This window comes from Cynocephalus volans, chromosome 8, assembly GCF_027409185.1.
Source record: "Cynocephalus volans isolate mCynVol1 chromosome 8, mCynVol1.pri, whole genome shotgun sequence".
Taxonomy (NCBI): Eukaryota; Metazoa; Chordata; class Mammalia; order Dermoptera; family Cynocephalidae; genus Cynocephalus; species Cynocephalus volans.
Genome location: NC_084467.1, coordinates 4,417,165 through 4,442,262, shown reverse-complemented (window position 1 = coordinate 4,442,262; position 25,098 = coordinate 4,417,165). Strand labels below are relative to the sequence as shown.

The following is a 25,098-nucleotide window of genomic DNA, read 5'->3' as shown; positions in this document are numbered from 1 at the left end:
TGCCTGCAGGTGGAGCATTTCAAGGTGACCTCTAAGCCGGGGAATTATTGTTGCTTCATATCAGAGTTTAAAATGTTTGTTCTACTGCTAAAAGAAAAAGTGGGTAGTGTTCATAAAACCAAAATGCACAGGTGTAAATATAAAAGGTGATAATGACAAACTCGACTTTACAGTGAGGCTTTTTAAAAACACTTCTTGAGTCTTGGAAACAGAAACATAATTCTCTCTTAGTCCAACCACCTGTCAGCTGTAAGTGGTCATTATTTCATCATTTTGCAATAAAAGATAATAGAATAACGATTTATATCTCATGGCTGATGTTTTAATGTCTCTCTCTGTTATCCTGGGCTGACAGTCTGTGATTATAGTAAACGTTTTCACGGTGACACCATGGTAATGACTTCTTAATAGGAGGATTATTCCAAGTTTAAATCATGCAGCTGCAGACCAGCCTTGGCCCTGCCTTACCTCTGTCTGCTTTGGGGAGATGGTCTTTGTGCTCAGCTGGTGACTCTACGCTGTGCTTTCACGCGGACACTCTGAGTCTACAGCCACAGCCCAGTGCCACTTCTGAGGGCCTGTGGGTGCCTGTTTCCTGTTGATTAGCAAACCCGATCAGTGGCTCTGGTTCTATCTTTTGTGGCTGTGATATTCATTAGTTTTAAACGAAAACAACTGCGTTTAACTTAATGAGCTAGAAAAGCAGTGACATTCTGAAGGTGCTCTTCATATCAGGTGCAGGGATGGCTCTGACTCACCTGTGCTGTCTTTCCAGGTCCCTCTCCCCTGGGGACTGGTGGGAAGGCAGGAGTCAGGTCTGTGGTTTGTATGTTGGGGAATGGAAAGGTTGCAAGTGGAAAATCTTTTAATCAGTTTGAATTTCATCTACTTGACTTGAGTTCCTCAAAACCTTTTACTAATATGATCTCAAGGTGATTTTCGTTATAAAAAGACATTAGTTGGGCTCTGAACTTGGGATAATTACCTGGCATCTACAGAAACATAAGAATTCTTCTTAGTTTAAAAATAACTAGTTCAGGTGGAACTCCATAATAGTTACGCATAAAACAGGGGTCTAGTCAGTACAGATACTGCTCGACTTATGATGGGGTTATGTCCCAGTAAACCTACCTGAAGTTGAAAATATTGTAAGTAGAAAACGCATTTAGTACACCTAACCTACCGAACATCATAGCTTAGCCTCGCCTACCTTAAACGTGCTCAGAACACTTACATTAGCCTATGGTTGGGCAAAATCATCAAACACAAAGCCTGTTTTATAATAAAGTGTTGAAGATGTCATGTGTGCTGATGAAACACAGAATGGTTGTGTGGGGACTTGAAGTGCAGTTTCTACTGAATGCAGATCACTTTCACAGAGTCATAAAGTCAACAAAATTGTAAATTGAGCCATCGTAAGTTGGGGACTGTCGATATTGGCAAGCTGTGATTGACGTTTCATATGTTGAGCGTTAGGTGATGCTTGAGTGTAAAATGGTCGGCGGATGAGTGTGTTTGCAGGGTCCTTGTGTAGCCATGGTCTGGCCTGGTGTTGCCCAGCCCTGGGGGCAGGGTGCACAGCTGCTCCAGCTTCTTTCTTCTCTAGAGGGTCTGGGGTCTTTTGGCAGTTTTTGTGGTGGAATTCCCAAGGATGGGAAGGTCCTGGAGCAAAAGTAAATTGTCTGATGTCATGGATGTTGGGCACTCCGGAATGACAAGTTCTGACACCGACTTTTGGCTCTGAGGGAGATTTTTGACTGCACTGTTCTCTTCCCTTGTGCCCCGGAAGGACTGCGGTATTCCACATGAGGGAGCGTGGTGGAGAGTCCTGGATGCTGGTGGCGTGTATGTGAAGACAGTCGTGGGGGCGAAGGACAGGGCCCACCTGCGTCCTCTTTCTGTGTTTCCTTCTCTGCAGGCTGCAGACGTTCGACCCGTCATCTGGCTTATGTTTTAGCTGTCCTCTGATTTCTGTTTTGCAGCCCTTGTATTTTCATACGTCCTTAAATCACCCTAACATCGTGGCTGTGGTAGAAGTGGTCACCGAAGGCAAGAAACAGGATGGGACTCTCCAAACATTGTCATGTGGGTTTGGAATTCTTCGGATCTTCAGCAACAAGCCAGAATCCCCTACCTGCGCTTCCCAGGACAAACGGTATCTGCCCTGTTCTCTACATCTGTGCGGTTCTCCAGCATCTCCAGGGTGATGTAACTGCTCATCTCTTAGTGACAATAGAAAGCTTTAAGTTTGTTATCTTTGGTTGTTGTGCGTTTATGACAGCATACTGTAGGATATTTTTTGCTTGGGGTGGGGTTTGTCTTTTCTAAGTAAGCTGAGGAATTGTTCTTTAGGCTGGAGTGAGGACTGGCTTTGGCCGTGGGCGTTGGATTTGCTGTAGGATGGATATGGGCTAAAGACCTGCTCTAACACTTACCCCTGTGGGATTCAGGCAAGTTGTTTACAATCTTTGGCTCTGAATTTGTTCATCTATGCACGAGGGGTAATAATACACATTGCATAGGGTTGCTTGAGTATTAAGTAATATGTTTTTCAGAAACAGGCACCTGGTAAGCAGTAGGTATTCATTCAGCAAACACTGGTTGGGCACCTACTTTGTGCCAGGCTGTTTAGGAACTGGACATACAAAGATGGATAGGGTAGTGTGTACTCCTTTCAGTCAGGGCTAAGTTTGCATGATTACTCTAGATCAGGGTTTCTCAGCCCTGGCACCACTGACAGTTTGGGCTGGATAATTCCTTGCTATGGGGCTATCCCACGCATCACAGGATGTTTAGCAGCATTCCTGGCCTCTACCCACTTGGTACTAGAAGCACCCCCTGCCCAGTTGTGACAACCCAAAATGTCTTCAGACATTGCCATGTGTGCTCTGAGGAGGCAGGAGCACCCTGGCCGAGAACCACTGCTCTAGATGCAATAACCATGGAAATTTCTCAGACATTGTCTTTCTTGGGACATTTCAGAGTTCTGTACATTTCCTTTGGCCCTGTTTTCTAGCTCTTCATATTTAGGCTGCACTGGACAGGCTGTATGTATTCCAGGTATGCTTGGCCAAGAACACTGATTGCTTGAGGGGCTCATGCTCTCCTCAGCTGCCTCTGTTTTCTGCAGAGGGTTTGGTTGATGGCATTTAGAAAGCTCTAGTAGGCATGGTGGTTGGGGCTCCCATGTACTTGCCTTTTGAGACGTGCAGCTGACCTTTGGTGACTAAGTGCGAGATGCAGCTAGTTGACGTGCATTCCCTGGCTCCTGTTTTCCAGGTTGAGGCTGTACCATGGCACTCCCAGAGCCCTCCTGCACCCGCTCCTCCAGGACCCTGTAGAACGTAAGAGACCAGGCCTGGCCTTGGTAGCACTCGCTGACCTCACAATCTTCCTGAGTATTCCCTGCTTTTAGCTCTGTCTTGTGATCTTTCTCAATGGGAACCACTATCTGCTTAGCTAATTTATTTAATAGGTTTGGCAAATGTATCAAGGGCTTGAATTTTTGGCATAATTTAAAGAACTGAAGTGTACTAGCCCAAAAGGAGGGTATTGCTTTGTGGGGTTGAGCGTGGGAGGGGTGTGGCCCTGAGAGAGCCACCTGGTGTGGGGAGTTGACCTCCCTGCCTCTTGGGTAGCAGCTTTGCCCAGCAGATGAAGTAGTCACTGTCCTTCACTGGCCTCTGTCTGTCCAGCGACACCTGTGACTGTAAGGTCCATTGATTATCTCCAGCACGGCAAGGCCTTCCCAGCCATGCCTAACTGATGAGGAACATTCTGCAGGAAAACCCGCCATGCTGTAGAACTCCTGGCCCGTCTTGTATGAGGCCCAAAGGCTGAGAGGCCTGCCTCAGAGCAGAGCAGCAGCCTCCTGCTCTGCCCCTGTGACCAGCCAGAGGGACGCCAGCGTGGAGCCAGTGCAGCCCCCTCTGCTGCTGCCCACCCACCTGGAGGATGGACAGGAGGGTGTACCGTGGAAGCTCGGGTTGGTGGGGCGGGGGCTGGGCCAGAAGGATGTTGGAGAGGCCCAGAGCCCAGAGCTCCTTCCAGCTGGCATTCCCCAAATTTACTAAGACGTTATGTCATGTGATTCGGGGTTCAAAGCATATACAGAAGTATAAAAAGTTCAGAGGGAGGTCTCCCTTCCCTCTCCCTCACCTGCCACCACAGGGGACCTCTCCCTGCATTCTTGTGGATCCTTCCAGGTCTTTCTGTGGACATGGAAGCGGACGTACGCACTAAGTACTGTACCTTATTTTTGCCCTCTTTTAGCTCATTGTTCCACACCTCGCTTTTTACCCTTAACGACAGTGTGTCTTGGAATGTTTCATATCCGTATGTAGAAAGTGCCTCATTCTTTTCATGGCTGTCACATGGTGTTTGTGGAATTGCTGGCCCATGGTTGATTGAGTCATCTCTACACGTGGACTGTCAGGGGCTTCTGTGGGAGTGGGGGGCTGCAGGCCCTGCTGCAGTGGCCTTCTGCCCTTTTGCAAGTGTGCAGTGTCTGAAGTGCAGCCACTGGGCCCGAGGGTCTGAGCATTTGTGGTGTTGTGTGTTCCTCCTCCTTGCCCGCCACGGAGGCTGTGCCAGTTTTCTCTCCGATCAGCCATGTAGGTTTCAGAGGCATTCAAAATTTTAAAGAAAGCAGATCCCATGTTTATAGGGATTAGGTATTAAAAACGGATTTAATTTAAGAATGGAGGGCCATAGCCAGAACTTTAATAGCCAGACTGGCCTAAGCTGGCATGTTGTGCCTCAGGAGGTGGTGAGGTCCCCGTCCGTGGAAGGCACCCAGCCCAAGCAAGGGTGCCCTCTGGAGGAATGTGAAGAGGGCATATGGAGGTCCCTCAGCCCCAGGGCCCTTAGGTGATTCTGGGTGTGCCTTGTTATGCTTGCCAGCTTCTGCTCTGCCGATGCTGCCCCTCCCACCTTGAGGGTCTGCCCCCCGGGTGCTGTGTGACTGGTTCGCTCCAGGGGGCTTTCCCTCTCACCTTGCCTGGGGGTCTTCCCCCCCTCCCGCTGCCCCAGTGCTTTATCCACACCTTTCTCATGGTTTCATCCTGTTCTCTCGTGTGCTGTGGATGTCAGTGTGTTTGTGTCTCGGCCGTCACCCCAGGAGTTCAGCCCCTTCTGAGGACAGGGCTGTGTTTCTGATGCCACCAGCTGCCCTGTGGTGCTGTCTGGCTCCTGTGTGGGCTTGAGGGTGTGGGTGCTGAGACTCGGAGGGAGGCAGGCATGGGGCCCAGCGCGTCTTCCAGCTCCCTCTGAGGATGCTGGGGAGGCCTCTCAGCCCCGTGCCAGCCTGTGCCCTCTCCATGCTGGGGGAAAGCTGGGCCAGAGGGATTTTGTTACATTGGATTAAAAGCAAATGTCTCTTTTATTGCGGTTTGACCAGAGCGAATTATTAAGGACTGATTTTTTCACTTTTCGGCTGAGCTAACAGAGTGATTCCCTCTCCTTAGAAAACTATGTTTTCCATTTGTGGTGTTTCTTTAAAAGTTTCTCTGCTTCATGGCTGGTTTGACCAGAACTACCTTTGGTTTCAGACATTACATTGGCATTCTCTCTCCCAGAAAACAGACACATGACCCTCATTGAGAATTGCAGCCTGCAGTACAGCCTGAAGCCACACCCGGCCCTGGAGCCCGCCTTCCCCCTGCTTCCCGAGAACCTCCTGATGTCTGGTCTGCAGCAGGTCCCCGGCCTCCTTCCAGCTCCTGGAGACACAGGTGAGGTTCTTGGCTTTCCTTCACTTCGAGTGTCTGTGTGGCTCACAGTCAAGCCTCCCAGGAACCAGGCTCCTCCAGGCTGAGCATGGGTGGTGTGCCAAGCACCCTTCTGCAGCTCAGCAGCACGGCCTGGGGGGTAGCTGTGGGGGGAGGAAGGAGGATGGGCACGGTCATCTCTTTTTCAGTCCCTTTCTGAAGAGTGTCACCTCTCAAGTCATTTCCTCCTCCTTTCCTTGGGAAAATGCTTTCATAAAACACATAGTTCATGTCTTTATGACCATGGCCAGGAAAACCATGGTTGCTGGATTTCACGCTTCCTGTACCACATACCAGTGACTTGACTATCAATATTATTATCATTTTAATTGAGGTAAAATACACATAACATAAAATCTCCCAGCTTAACCATTTTTAAGAGGACAGGCCAGTGGCATTACGTTCATTCAGACTGTTGTGCAAGCATCACCACCGTCCGCTCACCTGCAGAACTTTCTCATCTTCCCAAGCCGAAACTGTCCCACTAAGCACGGACTCCCCGTTTGCCAGCTCCCGGACCCTGGCGACCACTCTTCTCCTTTCTGTCCCTGTGATTCGGCTACTCTAGGAATCTCGTGTAAGTGCGATCATACAGTCTTGGTCTTTTTGTGACTGGCTTATTTTGCTTAGCAGAATGTCTTCTGGTTCATCCATGTTGTAGCATGTGTCAGAATTTCCTTTCTTTTTTTTTTTATAAAAGATGACAGGTAAGGGGGTCTTAACCCGTGGCCCTGGTGTTGTCAGCACCACGCTCACCCAAGTGAGCCACAGGCCGGCCCTAGAATTCCCTTCCTTTTTAAGGATGAGTGATGATGTTTCATCGTGTGCGTGGACTGTGTTTTGATTGGCCACTCATCCATCGATGGGCACTTGGGTTGCTCCTGTTCTTTTGGCTGCTCTAAATAAAGCCACTGTGAAGGGGGTGTGTAGTGACTTGATTACCTTTGAAAACCGAAATTCTTGTGAAAGGTGAAGGGCTCTGTCTTGGTGTGGTTTTAGCAGTCGATTCTCAGTGGTCAAGGGACTGCTGTTGTGGGGTGTGCTCTGACACTTTGGGGGTGCTCTGCTCTAGGAGTCTGCGGGGTGTTCCTCATGACCTGGGCCTTGTGCTCCTTCCAGGTGCTTCCAGAGGCCTTTTATCTCAGTCTTGAGGAGCAGGAGAAGGGGCCACGCCAGCCTCCCCTGTCTGTTGTGTGCTGGAGGTTTCCTGGTGCTGCTTGAGCCTGCTGTCTTGGGTGGGCTGACTCCCTGCTGTGCCCTCGGGAGAGCAGGTTTGGTGTCTTGTGTGAATGGCTGAGGTCAGGAGTAGTGGCGTGCGGAGTGTTTGGCTTGTGGAAATGTTCCAGACCCTGAAGAAAGGCAGCAGCTCCACTCTTGGACGGGTGTGTTTACTTTAAGGGGTGATGTCCCCATACGTCGTACAGGCACTCTGCTCCGTGCTGGGATGCAGATGTTATTATCTGAATTAATGAATTTCTTCACCATCATAAAGTCACTGTTTTTCCAGCATCCCAGACAAGAAACAATGGGAAATGAGAAATTTTCAGATCCCTTTACTGGCCAGGCACAAGAAAAAAACCAAACAACAAAAAATTGACTCTGAACAGGAGCTAGCTGGGGGTCACCAAGCTTTAAATGCCCTCCACAACCCCCTTTAGGAATCCTTACTGCCCTCTCTAATCTGCCTGTGGTCTCTGACAGGGAGAGGACCCAGAGAGAGTGCCTCAGTGTCACTGCTGTTGAGGGCAGAGGACATGAAAACCTGCATCTGGCTCTGAGACCTGGGCTGTGGCCTGTCCCCCTGGCCCCAGCCCTATTCATCAGGGATCACCCCGTAGGCACCTCTGTGACATGTTGCTGTTGTGTATACTGATATTGAGAACGTAGCTGCATGCTGACTTTGGAGTCAGCTCTGTGAGTTTCCCTGACCTGAGATTCTTGCCCATGGGTGTCATCAGAGCAGAGAAAATAGAAAGTACTTGCAGGTCACTGTGAACTTGTCTGCTTCATTACCAGGGTGGGGAAAGGGAAGATTAGTGCCAATGTCCCCCGTGTTTCTTTCTTTGTATCTTACATCATGTGTGGGGGGGTCAAGGAGCCACGTTAGGGAGAACAGAGTTCAGCTGAAGAAGCAGGAGTGTAGGATGTGTGATCTCAGCTCCTCATCCCTGAAGTTCATGGTTCAGAAGAGCTGGAGCCTGTTGGCCTCATGCTGGCCCTCCTGGTGTGGAGTGGCCAGCAAGTTATTGAGGCCCCGAGCACATGCAGACGGTGCCTGTAAAACAGCAGAAAGGAGCCACGATTTATGCTGCTGCTGTTTAAAATCTATTGAGCAGGGAATCTGAAAGCAGAGCCAGCACCTGCTCTGGTGGTTGGGAGCAAGTGCTGAGTCCACACAGACTGTGGAAGGGGAGGACACAACTTCTCCTGCCCCTCGGGGGCTGTTGTAGGAAAGAAAGCCATTTACTCAGCCTGTCACTCGTGTGCACGATGCCAGGTGGAAGGTGGGATGCACAGGCCTAAAGGCTTCCCAGGAACTTTTGGGCTTTTGTGACTCTCTCGAAAAGGGTTTTTTGTTGGATAATATCTATTAGGCTCTAAAAGGGCCAAGGCTGGGATGGGTTTTATTTTGATGTCATATTGGGAGTTGGATAGTTGTTCATTTGCAAAATGCCACAGTATAGGAGGATTGAATTATTTTGAATGGAAATCTTTATTGAGGCCGTTGTAGATTCATGTGCGGTTGTCATAAATAACACAGGTCACACCCAGGACAGTGACATCGATACAACTCATTGGTCTCACCTTAGGTTTCCCCAGCTTGGCTCACACTCATTTGTGTGAGGAAGCTTACTTATAAAAATAAGGTGACACCCATTTTCTAGAACTGGAACTGCAGGCCATGGTCCAGTGCCAGGATTGAACTGACTCCTGGGGAGCTTCCTCAGGGGGGCTCAGGGAGAGCCCCGGCCCAATTCCCACAGTGCTTTTAGGCTCTGGAGGGATGAGGGTGTTGCCTGGATAATCCCCTGAGCAGGGGCTGACATCCCCAAAGCATCTGAAGTGTACAGGGCACTTGGCCACCCCCCTACCAGGAGGTTGGTCGAGTGTGAGCTGTGCATTGTTAGGTGTCTGGGGAGCAGGCCAGGCTATTGAGGAGACTTTGGTGGAAGCTTGTTTAAGATCACAGGATGATGTTGTTGAGGTGTTGTGGACGGCTGTTCCTCATCAAGATGAGTCCAGGAGCTGGGTGCTGTGCGGGGACAGTGGTGGTGCTCCTGGGGGCCACAGCAGGCACACGCTGGTGGAGAGGTGGGCAGGCCATGCAGCTGCCACAGGAAGTCTGGCTGGAGGGTTGGTGGGGTGGCAGCCAGAGCATTGGGCTGGGAGCTGGTGGCTCGTGGCTGGGGCAGTCTGACTTGACAAGCTGCTGATGGCAGGGCACCCTGCTGACATTCATGGCTGTGAGTAGTCACTCGTGTGGTGTTTACCCAGGCTCACTGCCCTTGGCTCCCCAGGAGCCACCCCCCCTGCCTCCCTGCATGAATCTCCAGCATTCCGTGTGCCAGGCATGAGCTGGATACCAGGTTCTGCCTGGTTGCACCAGCTTGCTCTCCTCCAACTGGGCTCCTGCCCCTGTGTCCAGCGGTTCTTTCCTCTGAGCTAGCTGACTTACATGGAGTCTTGGGAAAATGGGATGTTGGGTGAAGAGAGACTGAGAAGCTATTCTTCTTGATCAGGTGAGTTGTTTGGGAGAAGACTGTAAGGGCACCTAGCACACCCCCGCTGCTGCTGCGGTGTCCCTGCTGTCTGGCTCTCCTGTGCGACGCCTCCTGTCAGGAACCACCCTCTTCAAACGCTGTCCTCACCACATTTCCTCCCAGGCCTACAACTCTTGGTGGCTCCAGGCTCTTCATCCTAGCTTTAAATGCATGCTCATGCCTGACCCTGTCTATCTACCTACCGAGGCTTCTAACCTGCCAGATCAGAATTTCTGCGGGCAGGGCTCCAGGTTCTTCATTTTAACAAGCTCCATGCAAGCTCCGAAGTGAGACCTGGGCACCTTCATGTGGTTGTGGGGTTCGTCCTCCTGCTGCTCCAGATCCTCCCTGTGTCTGGGAGCTCATCGTCCATTGCTCCCCTGCAGTCTGGGGTGATGTGGGCCAAGCTGGGCTCCCCCCAGTGCCGTTAGCTCCTGGATGGTGCTGATGCAGCATGCACTTTTGTCTTTTGTGTGCCCCTTTCAAACAGCGCCAAAGATCGTCTTAGAGTTAGACAATTAATCTTTACTCAGTAAATTCAGTAAAAACTGAAAATTCTCCCTTCTAGTCTCACTCCCCAGAGAAAACTACTGCTGATAGTTTGGTGTGTACCTTTTATATACTCATGTATTCATTGGTTTATTCAACAAATATTTATCGAATAGATACTGTGTGCAGCAGCAGGCCTCGTGCTGGGTGCTGAGAACACAGCACTGAGCTCTCAGGCGATAGTTAATAGATGCTTGATGAATTTAAGTGAGGGCAGATCTCAAGTCTAACCACAATCACCAAAGGCAACAGAAGGTGTTTTAGAATAAATGTAGACTAACTCAAACTCATTTTCATTCCTGCCTAAATCATTCCTAAATTTAGTTTTTATTTTGCTGCCGCTATTACAATGTTCTCCTTGTTTTATGAGGTGCATTTTTGTGAATTAAATGTTCTCAACAGAAGAGAGATGTCTCTGGGGGGCTGTGGACATTGGGAACTTGCTAGGGCCTGGGGGGTTTCTGCAGGCATCTTGGATGTTTCTGAGTGTTTCCCAGAGGATGCCAGTGGGCAGGGAGTTCATGCTTGTTAAGGGCTGGCCAGTAATCCCCATTTTCTCTGCAGTGCACTTGTGGGAATCCTAGGATCCAATGGATTGTTGTAAAGTGGGGTGTGTTTTCCCATTGGAGCAGTGCTATTTCTGGGAACTGCAATCTAGCCAGAGACTTGGCCACAGCTAAATTAAAGCGAGGCCCACTTACAGAGCGTGAGGGTCATGTGGCCCAGCCGCTGGGAGGCCAGCTCTGCCAAGGTAGGGCTCAAATGTGTCTCAGATGCTGCTGTTGGTTGTGAATGAATGAATGAGTAATTTCTGGTAGTAAAATGATGCTACGTGGGTGATGCTGGAGGTTGACAGACCTGCCATGAGCGCCTGTTCCGCTCCTAGCCACGGCATGAGCTCGGGCATGTTTCCTGAGCTCTCCAGACCTTAGTTGTTGTTATTTCTTCTCTGTAAAATGGGGACAGGAATAGGGCCTGCTCCTAGAGGCGTGTTTGGGAGGAAGTGATGGATTGGTAAGTCACTAGTGTCTGGTACTTAGCAAGTGCTCAGCAAACATGAGCTGTTGTCTTTCACCATGAAAGTGCTGACTTAAATTCAGCTGAATTTGTGCCTCCTATGCTGGAGCATCCTGGGAGGTCTGATCTGTTTTCCGTTTGCTGGTCCTTTAGACACGTGGGGAGAGGACTCAGCTCCTGCCGGCCTGTTCTTTCTCCAGTCTTGGCTTCTTGAAGGTCACAGAGCAACTTGGTGACTCAGCCAGGCTAGGACTTGGGTGCTTTATTCCAGAGCCCACTACACTCACAAGATGTAGCCTGGAGCAGGCTCGGTGGTACCCAGCGCTGCCCTGGCCTCCCGTGTCCTCCAGGGTCTGGAAGGTTGTTCCTGATGGAGATGTGGCCCCTCAGTCTCGTTATCCTGGTGAAACCTCATCTTTGCTCCCATAGGATTCCTGTGCATGGGACTCACTCTTCACCTCTCTGTGCAGACCAGGTCACAACTATTGTGATGGCTCCTGGGCCCGGGTCCATGTGCTCCTCATCATGGGATGGCCATGCAGAACTTGGGGCTCCCAGAGACCTGCCTGGCTTTCCTCTTTAGCTCTCAGTTCAGCTCTCCCAGGGGCCCAGTGGCTTTCTTGCCTCATCTTCTCTGAAGTTCTGTAGAACAGTCATGCACAGAGGGGGGCTTCCTGCCTCTGCTGTCAGGGAAGGTGGCCCTTCGGCTGCACCTTTTTTTTTTTTTTTTTAAAATTCCCTATATAAAGATGACTGGTAGGGGGATCTTAACCCTTGACTTGGTGTTGTCAGCACCACGCTCTCCCAAGTGAGCTAACCGGCCATCCCTATATAGGGATCCGAACCCGTGGCCTTGGTGTTATCAGCACCGCACTCTCCCAAGTGAGCCCCGGGCCGGCCCTGGCTGCACCTCTTTCTTAGTGCAGTCTGCAGTCCACGGTCTGAGGTCTGCCTCGCTTGTTGAAAGCAGTGTTTCTGCACCCCTCCTTTCTTGTGCTCTGACCATGGGGCTGGGAGGCTGTCAGTTCAGGATGTGCTTCAGACATTCCCCTGACTATTTCACAGAAAGGTGGACTTTATACATTCCTGCAATTTAAAAAAGTTGGGACAAAATTGACATAACATAAAATTTAGCATCTTAACCATTTTTAGGTGTACAGTTCAGTGGCATTAAGCACATTCACACTGTTGTGCAGCCGTCACCACCACCATCTTCAGTACTTGTCATCTTCCTGAACTGAAACTCTGTCCCCATTAAACACTAACCACCCCTCCCCTTCCCCAGCCCCTGGCACCCACCATTCTACTGTCTGTCTCTGTGATTTGACTACTCTAGGGACCTCGTGGAAATGGAATCACGCAGTACTTGTCTTTTTGTGACTGGCTCTTTCACTTAGGGAATGTCCTCAGGGTTCATCCGTGGTGTAGCATGTGCAAGAATTTCCTTCCTTCTTAAGGCTGAATAATACTCCTTTTTGTTTATTCGTTCATCCCTCTGTGGATACTCAGGTTGCTTCCACTTTTTAGCTGTTGTGAATAATGCTACTTGCACTTTTAATTGGTTCTGATTCATTGACTGGCCTGCTTTAAACACTTTTTTTTAATTACGAAAAGAATACACACATTTTCTCAGAAGCAGCAAAACTGATACATGTTTGTGATGGGGAAAATGTAGAAAACTGTAAAGAAAGAAATAATCTGCAGTTGCTGCCTACAGACATATGTGCATACATGTAACACGCATGCATTTAAAATAGAATTGGCATCAGATGGAATAATGTACAGTTTTATACGTTACTCCTTTTACCTACAATATCATGATTATCTTTAAATCATTAAATCATCTTTGACGAAATGATTTTTTGTACTTATTTGGCATGGGTGAACAACAGTGTAATTAACATTCCCCTACTGTTGAACGTTTGGGTGTTTCCCATTTTTCTCTATGACAAATAATGTTCCAACAATGAGTATTCTTGCACATAAATCTTTGCTCCTACGTTTGACTGTTTTCTCTGAATAGGTTAAAAAAGTATTAGTGGGAAAGAATGTGGGGGATATTTTTAAGGTTCTTGATACATATGAAGGGAAAGACAAAATTGCCTTTAGTGATACCAGCTTACAACCTTCCAGGAGGATAGTAGAATGTTCTTTTGACAGCAATTTCCTTGGCACTGAGTGTTATCTCACTCAGTGAGATAACAAATTTTCTTTTTTTTAACTTTGGAGTTGGCTTTTAAAAATCGAAGACCTTATACCTGAATATGTATGTAATCATAAAAAAAGTAGGAAGAGACAGGGACAGGACCAGAAGAAGATTAAGATGGTGGGGAGCTACGGGGTGGATTGCGTGGTGTTGTGTGATCATCTGGAAGCAGGTGGCTTTGCTGCAGAGCCGTGGAGGAGGCTCCTTAGAGGTCTGTCATGTGCTGCTCTGCCCTGACACTGAGATACCGGGCTACATCCTGGCAGCCACGGTCTGCCTCTGTCCTCAAGGAGCTCACAGTTCAGGAATGCTGCTGGATCAGGACCAGGACTTTTTTCTTGTGGTGCTGTGTTTTTGCCTGTTGCCTTAACGTGCTCATGTGAATATCTGTGTGTTTCCAAATGGTTCAAGGTAAACATAGTCAAGTAAGAAGCGGTGTATTTGGCTGCTTTCCTGCTAAAGTGGAAGTGAGTATTCCAGGGAGACCGTGCAGACAGGGAGCAGATGTCACTTTGCATTCTGTAATCTGTGTTCTTTGAACTGCTGAATTACAAAACTTGTTCCAGGAGGAGGTTTGGGGTAGAATTTGGACTGCGAATGAAATTTGTATTTGTTTAACCGGTTTAGCAGTTTGGCTTGCTCGGAGGTGCGTTCTGATGTGCTGTTCTGTGTAAGCAGTTCCTGAACTTTCTTTGCTGCCCATAGGTCCCATCACCTGTGGCCCGAGACCTCTGATGGGTGAGAACCCTCCGCTTGCTTCTGGTTGTTTCATTTCTGAGGATAATCTTACAGGAGCCCTCTCGTTGTTTCAGGTGATGCCCTCCGAAAGCCTCGCCTTCAGAAGTCTGTCACGTGGTACTTAGATGATTTGTTCTTCACCCTGTATCCCTCCCTTGAGAAGTTTGAAGAAGAGCTTCTGGAACTCCTTGTCAGTGACCACTTCCGGGAGGTACTGTCTCATGTCACAGCAACTTAATCTGAATGGTGGAAATGTGTCACAGTTGGGACAAGCCTCCAGCACCTAATGCCCCTGGGGACTGGCAATGTGGTCACGAGTGACATAGTCCTGTCTTTTTCCCTTTCCTGGCTGAAGAGGGACGCTCCTTCTGTCCCTGTATTGGTACTTAATGTAGGTTTTAGGGAACCCTTTTCCTCCAGCAGCCAAGCCCCTTGCAGAGCCTCCAACTATTGTCTTAGTTTTGGATGCTGGTGACGGTGCTGTTGGCCTGAGGAATTAATCAACGTTAATTTTGATAGACTGTGAAATAGTCCTCATAAAAGTAGGTTAAGTCACCAGGTGAGCATGGGGAAACCTGTAAAATACTCTCCATCTACACAGGACATTTTGATGATCTTTGGCTCGTTTTGGGAGGAGGCTGGAAAGAAGCCCCAGTCATCTTGCCTGTTGAGGTGGTTGCTGCGGGGGGCTCCCTAGACTAACACTCCTGCCTGTGTGAGCGCTTTCCCGTCAACTCTGCAGTGAGCGCCTGTGTGGGGAGCATGAAGCTGTTCCTCTCCGTTGCTTTTAAATACGTGGATTTGTCCAGGTGCCCTGGCAGGGTTATCCGGGGATACCTGTTTGTTAGGCAGCAACTTTCTGTTTGCCTGTGGTCCCCAGTACAGTACATGCCTATCGTACTCCCGTGCCCATCTGTACACGTGTGGCGCTCAGGCTTGCCTTGTACACAGGGTGCCTGAGGTTTCCTTTCTGGTCCCATCCCATTGCTGACCCAGCTTGCAAACTGTAAAACACCAAGGCCAAGGAATTTCTAGAGTTTTCATCCCTCTAATGATAAGGATTCTCTTGGATTTTTAGTGTAGAAGTTTGTATGACAGAAGATCCTTGGAAAAACCTTTGTAGATTTGGGGACCTCTGTTTTCTCCAGGCAACAATCTTTCCTTCATCTGGAAAATTAGGCCTGATTGACTGTTACAAATGCTGTTAGATCAGGGTCTGTCTGGCTGTTGCCAGCGTAAGTGGGAATGGGAGCGTGAGATGCCCTGCAGCCTGCTCCTTCCTGCTTGGGCCCTGAGCCTTGGCCTCGCTACCTGCTCATTAACTGATGGCCCTGAGCTTGAGACAGGTCATCCCCGCTGTTGCTCTCAGATCTGAAAGAAGGGGCCTCTGGAGATTTACTGCGGACAGACTGCTCCTGGTCTCCCTGCCTAGGAAGAGTCTTCACTTCTGACTTTTGAAATGAAAAGAAAGAAACTTTACCAGCAGAGGGCTGAGAAACTGGTGGGGATGACATCTTGCTACTACTTAATGTCCTGTCCAGATTCCACCCATTTCATCCTGACTCACACCTGTGGCAGTCCAGGGACCATGACCTTGTGGCCTGAAGAATGAAGACAAGGGAGCACTGGGTGGCCAACTCCTGTCCTGCTCCTCCTGGTTATGCCCTTTCCCCCACCCGACCCCCAGGCTGTTATTCTAATCATGTCTTCACTTTATGTTCTGGTTTCATGACCATTAGCCACATCTCTAAATTATGTAGGCTTGCCTGCTTTTGATCTTTATTTGAATGAAATCATACTTTTTCTTCTAAGTTTTGTTTCTTTTGCTTAACACCGTGCTCCTGTAAGATTTGTTTTCACAGTTGGCATAGCTCTGTCTGCCCACGTTCTGTGCTGTCTAGTACTCCACTGTGTGCGTGCACTGTGATTTTTTTGCCCATTCTAATGTTGATGCACTTCTGGACTGTTTTCAGTTTGGGGCCACTGTGACTTTGCTGTGAACATTTTTTTGTGTGCATCCTGGCTCTGACTTAGTAGAATCTTGAACAGGAAGTAAAAGGGACTTTCTAGAAAAATACTCACATGTCTGTAGTTAGCTGGTGGGTCAGCTGGGGGCTGGCTGGTCTAGGATGGCCTGGGCTCCCTTGGGTGCCTCATTCTCCAGCAGCTAGTCTGGGCTCATTCTCACAGAGGTAGAGGACTGAGAGGGGAGTCAGAAAGGCACAGACTTTCTCAAGCCTCCTTTTGCATTAAATTTACAAATCCCTGGCCAAGTCCAGTTAGAGAGGTAGGGGACTTCGAGTTACAGGGTAAAGGGTGTATCTTCAGAGAGGCATGACTTGGCGCCACGAACGAGTCATCTACCATAGGGATTTTGGTGGAATTCCCAGATTTTGCAGCAGTAGCTCAGGCATGGAACCCCACCTGCCTCCCCTCGGAGCGAAGGGCCCAGGTTTTGTGTCTGGTCTTGGTGCCCACGTCTTGAAGGCTGTGCTGTTGTCATGCCACCTTCCTCGATTGGTGGCTGTGGATGATTTTTGCTGCTTTTGTTGTTTTTGCTCATTAGGAGTTGGGGGAAGGAAATTGTCTGAGGACATGCCAGTCTGCCATGTTCACTTGGAAGTCCAGAGAATATCTTTTTTTTTTTCTCATTCAGTAGTCAAAGTGGTCTTTTAAAAACATAAATCCAGTCATTTTTCTTCTCTGTTGGAAACCTTCTGCCAGCTTCTCACTGCCCTTATGTTCAGGCCACGTGTGACTTGGTCTTACTCCGGGTGGCTCCCCGGGCTGCTTCCCTGCTATGTGGGCCTTGGTGGCTGTGGGCTTGTGCTCATCCCTGCATTGGTGGTCATGGCTCATGCTTGTCCCTGCCAAGGGCCTTTGAGTGGGGAGTTCCTGGACGTTCTTCTTGCATAACTTTGCGTGGTCCCTTTAAGGCCTCAGGTCTTGCCTACCTGCTCTGGGCGGCCCCTGGGAGCACCTGGCTTTCTCAATCTGTCCATGGGTCATCACCCATCCCCTGTGGTGAATGTTCGTGTCACAAGCACAGGACTTTGTTTTGTTCATCACTACATGGGATGTGCATTGAAGGTGTTGGGCGCATAGTAGGGCTATATCATTTAGTTGTGAGAATGGATGATTCCGTCAGTAGTCAGAATTCTAGTAGTCTATGAAGTTAGCAAGTTATTGGTTACAAATGTATGTGAATGAGCTGGACTTTTTTGCTCTCTGCCCACTGTTGAAAATGTAGTTCCATGTAATATGGTCTTATTTGAAATACAAACACAAGGCAGAGAATAGCACCGAAATAACAACGTCCATTTTCTTGGTTTAGTTTCTGCTGTTTTCTTATTTTCAGAGTGGATTGTGTGAGACTAGAGATGTTTTAAGAGTATCATTGTTGAAGTTTGTACATTCCCATAAAAATCATTTGTGTTTTTACCACCTTTGTGTTTTTGTTTCTATTCAACTTGCAGATACTCAGTTATCTCCATGGTTTTAGTTTCATTATCCAAAGACTAATAGGATGAACCTAAGTTTGTTCAGCTTGATTAATGGACAGTGGAAGAGAATTGAAAATTTTGCAAAGATCTCATAATTTAATAAACCTTAACAGCCTGGAGGAATATCCCTGTTCATTTGTTAGAGCACCTGTACATTTTTGGTTAAGATGAGATAGTTTAATATCCAGTGACCAGTTTGGGGCAGATTCCCTTTTTATTGGTTTGTGCTTACTGTGTAGGCCTGCTACCTCTTCCTGCCCCCACTTGTGCCCCAAGTCTCTAGTCCCTGGGTGGACAGAGCTGACTCTTGACCTGCTCTGCCTCCGGGCACCTCTCTGTTATTGTGTCCCCTCCACTCAGGGGAGGTGGGCTCCTAGACCTTGGAGGCCTGAGTCTTGTTGAAGGAGTTGAGGTCTCTGGTGATGAGTTGCTCACCCTGAGAGTTGTAGCTCACTCTTGGAAAGCTGGTGCGAGGGTTTGGCCATGGAGGCATCTGCGGGGTGTGCTGCATTGAGTAGATCATGCTGTGTTGGAGAGCCAGTGCCACCTAGGAAATGCCCTGAAGCTATGGTCATGACTGGGTGATGTGTCCTCTGTGTGGATTCATTCTGACTGAGTGTCATCTGATCTGCAAATGCCTGCAACTTCTGTGGTGGTTTCTTTGCTGGTGCCAGGCTCATCCCCTCTGCCCTGTACCTGTTCCAGGGGGGCGGTGTACTGGACAGTGGCGCCCTGGAGATCCTGGAGCGGCGCCTGCACGTGGGCGTGCACAATGGTCTGGGCTTCGTGCAGAGGCCGCAGGTCGTCGTTCTGGTGCCTGAGATGGACGTGGCCTTGACGCGCTCAGCCAGCTTCAGCAGGAAAGTGGGCTCCTCTTCGAAGACCAGGTATTTTTCACAGGGTTCTGAGTCTCACCCACATGGAGTTGAGAGGGCTGGGTGGTCCCATAGGAGGAATCACAGTGGAATGAGGTGGCTCTTGGCATCAGGTGTGGACTTGCCCACATGGAGGTTCCTCCCCGTAGTTTTCCTTTCCTCTTGCTAAGTTGTACCCTTTAGGAACAAACGTCAGATGTGTAAGGCTGGGAAAAGCCCATTTCAGTGCTGTGACAGTTTTGGAGTTAGCATTAGGGATGCTTGCAGCTGTGGAGACCCCCGCATGCTTCTTCCAGATGTATCCTCTGTGGTTTCCTATGTGCTGGAGACCAGACGGCCTCTCTGTGCAGACGAGTGCTTCCCAAATCAGATGCCACAGTTGTCGTTGTGAGGCGTCAGGCCTCTCTTCTCTCTTGTGATAGTGGGCAGAGGCCAGCTGTCTTCTGCAGCAGGCCCAGCCCTGCGGAAGGAGCCTTGCTCTTTGTGCTGCTTCCTGGTTATGTGGCTGTAATTCCACCCTCCTGCAGGCAGGCTCTGGTAATTTGGAAAAGGTGTTGATTGTGACACTTATAAAAAGCAATGGTTTAAGGAATTACCTGGGGGGCCACACCACGTGGAAGAGCTCGGCAGCAATGCATGGTAGACTCCTCACATCAGCCTGCCCTAGGCCCCCCTTAGCTGTCACTAACAGTGGTGGAGGTGGGTGCAGGGCAGGGCGCACGGACACTCTAACCTGCCTCTGGCTTGTGTTTTTGGCCCAGCTCTGGAAACCAGGCTCTAGTTTTGAGGAGCCGCCTGCGCCTCCCTGAGATGGTGAAGCACCCGGCGTTCGCAATCGTCTTTCAGCTGGAGTATGTGTTTAACAGTCCTTCAGGAGTGGACGGCAACGTAAGAACAATCATTGTGTGTTCAGGTTTCATCTGGTGATGGGCTCTGGGTGGTTAGGATAAGCACGGTTGGCATTCACATTTTTTTTTTTCCCATTAAAAGCAGTGTAATTGTTATTAGCAATGTGGATAAAAAGTATGGGATATGATTCTAGAAAACACTTCTTCCTAATAATAGCTTTGTTATAATCATGTCACATCTTTATGGCCATAGTCCTGAGACTATAGGAAAAAAACAAACTCAGTTTCTCCTGCTATACTCTCACAACACACTTCTGATACCAGATATGTGGGGGATTTTCCTCAATCAAGCAAGCAATCAATTCTGCATGGACACTGGTTGGGTGTCCTCTAATTCAGGTCAGTTCTGACACTGTCTGCCAGGAGATAGCAACACCTTAAGGGCTCAGTCCTCAAGACTGTCCCCCACTTCCTATGATGATCTCAAAACCCGGGTTGCTTTGCTTGTGCTTCCGACCCACTGGCTTTAAATTGGGGTTCCCACAACCCTCTCCTCGGGTTTGACTTTCACTGAGCAGCTCACAGAACTCAGGGATACTGTTTACTTACATTTACCAGTTTATTATAAAGGATATTACAAAGGATACAGATGAAGAGATATATGGGGTGAGATGTGGGGAAGGGACGTGGAGCTTCCATGCCCTCCCCAGGCAGCACCCTCCAGGAATCTCCACGTGTTCAGCTGTCTGGAAGCTCTTCAAACCCAGTTTTTTGGTTTTAATGGAAACGTTATTACTTAAGCATGACTGAGTAAATGACTGGCCACTGACCAATTTAACCTTCAGCCCCTCTCCTGTCCCTGGAGGTTGTGGGTGGGCTGAAGTCCCAACACTCTAATCCTGCCTTGGTCTTTCCTGTGACCAGCCCGCATCATGAAGCTCTCTACGGGCTGCCAGCCATCAGACAACTCATTAACATACAAAAAGACAGCACTTTGGAGATTGCAGGTATTTTTGGAGTTGTATGCCAGGAAATGGGACAAGGACCAAATAAACGTATATTTCATAGTATCATCAGTACATTGTGCTGGCTGATAGTAATTAATAGTTCTATAAGTTTAATGTATCATAATAGCATTAAGTTCATAATTATCAAATTCATGATTATTTTGAAAAATGAGGTCATTTTAATGTATTTTTCATATGATAGCAAGTGTGGTAAAGCTTGAATATGCATAAGTGATAAATGGCTTTTCACATGGAACTTTATATGTACCTATATCATAACTAAGAGTAAAAATGTATAGATTCAGGTGGAAGAAATATAACGTATAGACATCATCTGCATCATTGATACAGATTCTTTGGAAAACCTAAATCATGCTATACTTAAGATTCAGTTTTCTGTTTGAAAAAGCTATTCAACTTAACAAGTAAATTAAAAAATAGAAGAAGGCTCTAAAGACATCTCCCGTGGTGATCTGGCCTGCTGTGGTTCTGGGCATAGCGTATGGAAGAATGTGACGCATCGAGGACAGTCTTGGGTGTTGGAACATAGCTGCCATTTCTTGTTCTGATCTCTGGCAGCACTGACCTCCCCAGTGTCCACATGTCAGGTCTGTATAATCCAGAGTCCTAATTAGGTGAAAAAAGTCTAGAGGTAGTAGGTATCCTTGTAGCCTAATCCATGGTCACAGTCATTTTAATGAAACTGTTTTTCCCAGTTTTGCTTTTCTTTATTATCAGAAGTTTCAGCTAAAGTGCAACTGTGTGTGAGCACTCCTGGGTGGGTGGAATCGGGGCATCCTGGACTGGGACGTGGCTCCCTGAGGCCTGGAGCTTCTGGGGCTGGGAGTGATGGCCTATGGGTGCCTGGGGGTGGCGGGAGGAGCAGCATGGGCCTGGTGCCTTGGTGGGAGCTCCCTGCCTGCCACTGTAGATGCCTGACTCACAATTAGACGCCTTACTCACAGTGTCCTCTGTAGAATGTTAACTACAATTTACTTGTGATTATGGAGACTGTGTGCTGAAACCGAGGTGTCTTATGTGTTGTTTTATTATCTTTAACTATTCACTGAAATGCTTGCAATGGCAGGTGGTTGCCGTATGTTGCTGCTTTGTGGAGCTTTTGGAGTGTGGCTATGTAATAGCTCATCAGTTCTTTCTGATGTGGAGGTCGATCATGACACGGAACATTGGATTCCATTTTACCATCATCAGGTGTACTTTCTTCAGTGTAGTCTGGAAAGGAAATGTCCCAGTGTATGGAATGTTTTCCACACAAATTATATGTCCTGTGGGACATTGAAAAACGCTGAGCTCTCAGTGGGTGAGGCCTGAATCGAGCATTCCCAGCATGAGCAGATGTGGATGTTGGAGGGGAGACCAACAGTGCCGCGTGGGTGCTGGCGTGGCCTATTGTTCCTTCCGTCTAGTGGGTCTGTGCAATGGTGGGGACACAAGCCCAGGGCCTCTGCTGCAGGCTTAGGCGTGGCCCCAGGAGGGACGTGGCCCATGTCAGCGTGTCCTGTCTCCCTTTAGCAGTCCATTGCAGAGCTAGTGAGCTTCAGTGGGGATGAGGTCTTCTCAAATGTACTTATGCATTCAGGCGCAAGTTTCCTTCTTCCTTAAGACTTTATGGGATGGAGATCTCAAGCATAAACAAAAGCGGACTGGATAGTAATATGAACCCATGTAGCTTCAGCAGTTTTCAATTTAGTGGATAACTTGCTCCATCCATATCCTTTCCCACACCCGTTTTGAATGATTTTGAAGCAAATTTCAGGCGTCATTTTATTTCATCTGTAAACATTTTAGCGTATACATTTCTTTTTTTTTACAACTTTTTTATTATGGAAAATTTGGAGCATGATGGAAGGTCGAGAGGAGTGTGTGATGAACTCACGCGCCCATCACCAGATACAGCTGGGTTGACTCCCAGCCAGTCTAGCCTCGTCCCTTCTCCCTGTCCCCATTCTACCCAGGTTCTTTAGAGTGAGCTCCAGACCTCATGTTGTCTCATCTCATTTTGAAGTAGTTCACTATGGCTCTCCAAAAGACAGGGCTTAACAACATCACCACGAGAGCCACGATCACACTGAAAAACTGAAATAAATTTCAGTGTCATCAAGTATCCCGTCAACCTGGGTGTACATCTCAAGTATTTTACTGAATCAGAAACGACAAACCAAAACAGTGTACCTTTCTCTGGAAAATGACTCCCGAGCGAGGTCTTCCTGCATGAGCTGGGCAGCCTGTGTCTTCTCCCTTGAGGAAGGAGTCCTGGCGTGACCTTGACACTGTGATCTGTCTTCACAGTGGCCTCTGCACCCATCACATCGTGTTCCTTTATTCCTCACACTTGAAGAACCAAAATGCTCCAGGCTTCCGGCGATTGCTTAAGTTCGCTTCATGCTTCAGAGCAGGAGCTGAAAGCTGCGGTCTCCTGAGGCCCTTTGTAGAAGGATTCGTCTTTAAATGGCCTATCCAGGTGGGTGGGAGACCATCCAGGCTAATGAGAAAACTGGCTAAGTACTGTATCCAATTTGGGCGAGCAGGAAAGGCATAAACCGAAGTAAAATGTGTTTCCTGGACTCTTTAACACGCATCAACACCAAAGAGCAACTCTGACTCCTGTGACTTAATGTGTGGAGTCCAATAGCAAGCAAGCAGGTCTGCAGCAGACACCAGCTGGGTGTCCTCTAATTCAATTCAGTTCTGACACCAGCTACCTGGAGACAGTGTCAGATCCCACAGGGCGAGGGCTCAGTCCCCAGGAGTACTCCCCCCACCCCCTTCAGATGCCTGTTGCAAGCTTAGGCTTCTGGAACTTCTGACCAGCTATAAATCAGGGATCCCACAGCCCCCTCCTTGGGTTCGATTAGTATGCTTGAGCTCACAGAACTTGGGGAAACTCTTACATTTACTGGCTTATTATAAAGGTTGTTACAAAGGATACAGATGAAGTGATGGATGGGGCGAGTATGGGGTAGGGGTGTGGAGCTTCCATGCCCTCCCTGGGCACACCACCCTCCAGGCACCTCCATGAGTTCAGCTGAGGAGCCCTTGAGTTTTTATAGAAGCTCCATTATGTAGGCATGATTGATTAAATCCCTGGCCATTTGGGATCAACTTAATCTTCAGTCCCTCTCCCTTCCCAGGAGGTTGGGGGGTGGGACTGAAAGTCTTGCCTTGGTCTTTCCTGTGACCAGCTCCCATCCTGAAGCTACCTAGGGGCCACAGCTAGCTACAGGGCAAATGATTAGCATATGAAAAGATGGCACTTTGGAGATTCTAAGGATTTTAGGAGTTGTGTGCCAGGAGACAGGGAATACATATTTTCACCATATTCCACAATTTTCACTCAACTGCCTGAGTCCATGTGAATTTTTTTGGCCCTGAGTATTTTGTAGACGTTAAAAACTGACTAGAGGGCTGGCTGGTTAGCTCAGTTGGTTACAGCATGGTGTTATAACACCAAGGTCAAAGGTTTGGATCCTGGCACTGGTCAGCCACCAAAAAAAGAAAAACAAAAAAACTAGAAAAAAAAGTTTTCAGAAGACACACCCGTTATTTTTAATCTGTCATTAAATTTTTGCATTTTTTTGTTAGCCAAAGCAACTAAAACCCTTTCGTTGTAATTTATCTTTGTGTTATCCGTGAAGAGCCCAGGAAGTAATTCCTCCTGTCCAGACCACTTCCCTTCCAGAATTTTGGGGACAGTGCAGACTTCCTTAGATCGCCAAGGCCAAGGCACTACCTCTTTTGAAATGCTGTAAGCCTGCAAGTGTGGGCTCTGTGCATGTGTGCTGACTGAAGGAACGAGAAAGCAGACTCCTCGCAACATGAGCGTGAGCTGTAGTGAGGCTGCAAAAATAGCCAGACCCAGTGTCTTGTTGCATTTTTATGTCAGAGTAAGTGTCCATCCCTCTGGGGCTTTCAGGGGTAAAAACAGTCCTTTTGTGGGTCACATGACAAAATGACCACCTCCTCAAATCTCGGAGTTAAAGTCATACTAATTTGTTGTTTATGTATTGACTGATATTCTGTGAAAAATCAAGTTGGTTTAACAAGAATTTGAGCGTTTACCATGTACAAGGGGCTGGTCTAGGGACCTAGGATACAGCAGTGCTGCATACTTTAAATATTCTGTATTTGGAGCATAAGTATCATGGCCTGGATTTATTCTGAAAATTATATAAATTTAGATTTTCTAAAACTTGGAATATGGATGTCTTGAGGGTTTTCTTGAAATCTTTCAAGATAATCCAGACCCTGTCCCTGGAGCACGGCACATGTCCCAGCCAGGTCACCGTGCACGTGGATGGCGGTCTGCTGCAGCCAGAGGCTTCGCTGGTGAGGTCTCCCCAGAGCAGGCAGGGCCTGCTGAGTTTTGAATTGTCTGCATAGGCAAATGTGAACAGTCTGCACTTGAGGTTGCTGAGGAAGGGATAGTCTTGTGTTGAATCTTCCATTTTTTCCTGAATGTTGGGCTTCTTTTATGGTTTTAGGATATTGACTCACTTCTTAAAAATTCTTTCATGACTTGTCTTTTTAAGAAAATTTCTTTTTTTTTTTTAGGCTGAAATTCACATAACGTGAAATGATGTGAAACTGTACAATTAACTCAGTGGTATTCTGACGTTTCATAGTAAGGTTTTCTTGGTCTCCATCACGTCTTTGGTTTAGCTCAATTCCGCTAGGTTCAAAGCCTTAGGAACTGGGTCTTCGTTATGTTTTGGTTTTGGCCCCAGATTGCAGGGTGTGCTGACTCCAACATCTCTTACTGTAGGTCCTCAGCGCCACAACCCACCTTCCCCCTGGCTGGCTGCAAG

At 48.1% G+C, this 25,098-nt stretch overlaps 1 protein-coding gene across 1 annotated transcript in view; it reads left to right on the top strand.

The window, feature by feature from the left end:
* The window catches only part of NPHP4 (nephrocystin 4), a 126,044-nt gene that overhangs the window by 22,081 nt on the left and 78,865 nt on the right, over nt 1-25,098 (top strand). The window contains exons 4-9 of the mRNA XM_063104717.1: nt 1,983-2,155; nt 3,280-3,344; nt 5,577-5,732; nt 14,114-14,250; nt 18,248-18,429; nt 19,179-19,305. Of these exons, the coding sequence (XP_062960787.1) occupies nt 1,983-2,155; nt 3,280-3,344; nt 5,577-5,732; nt 14,114-14,250; nt 18,248-18,429; nt 19,179-19,305 (840 nt within the window). The remainder of the gene's footprint in view (nt 1-1,982; nt 2,156-3,279; nt 3,345-5,576; nt 5,733-14,113; nt 14,251-18,247; nt 18,430-19,178; nt 19,306-25,098) is intronic.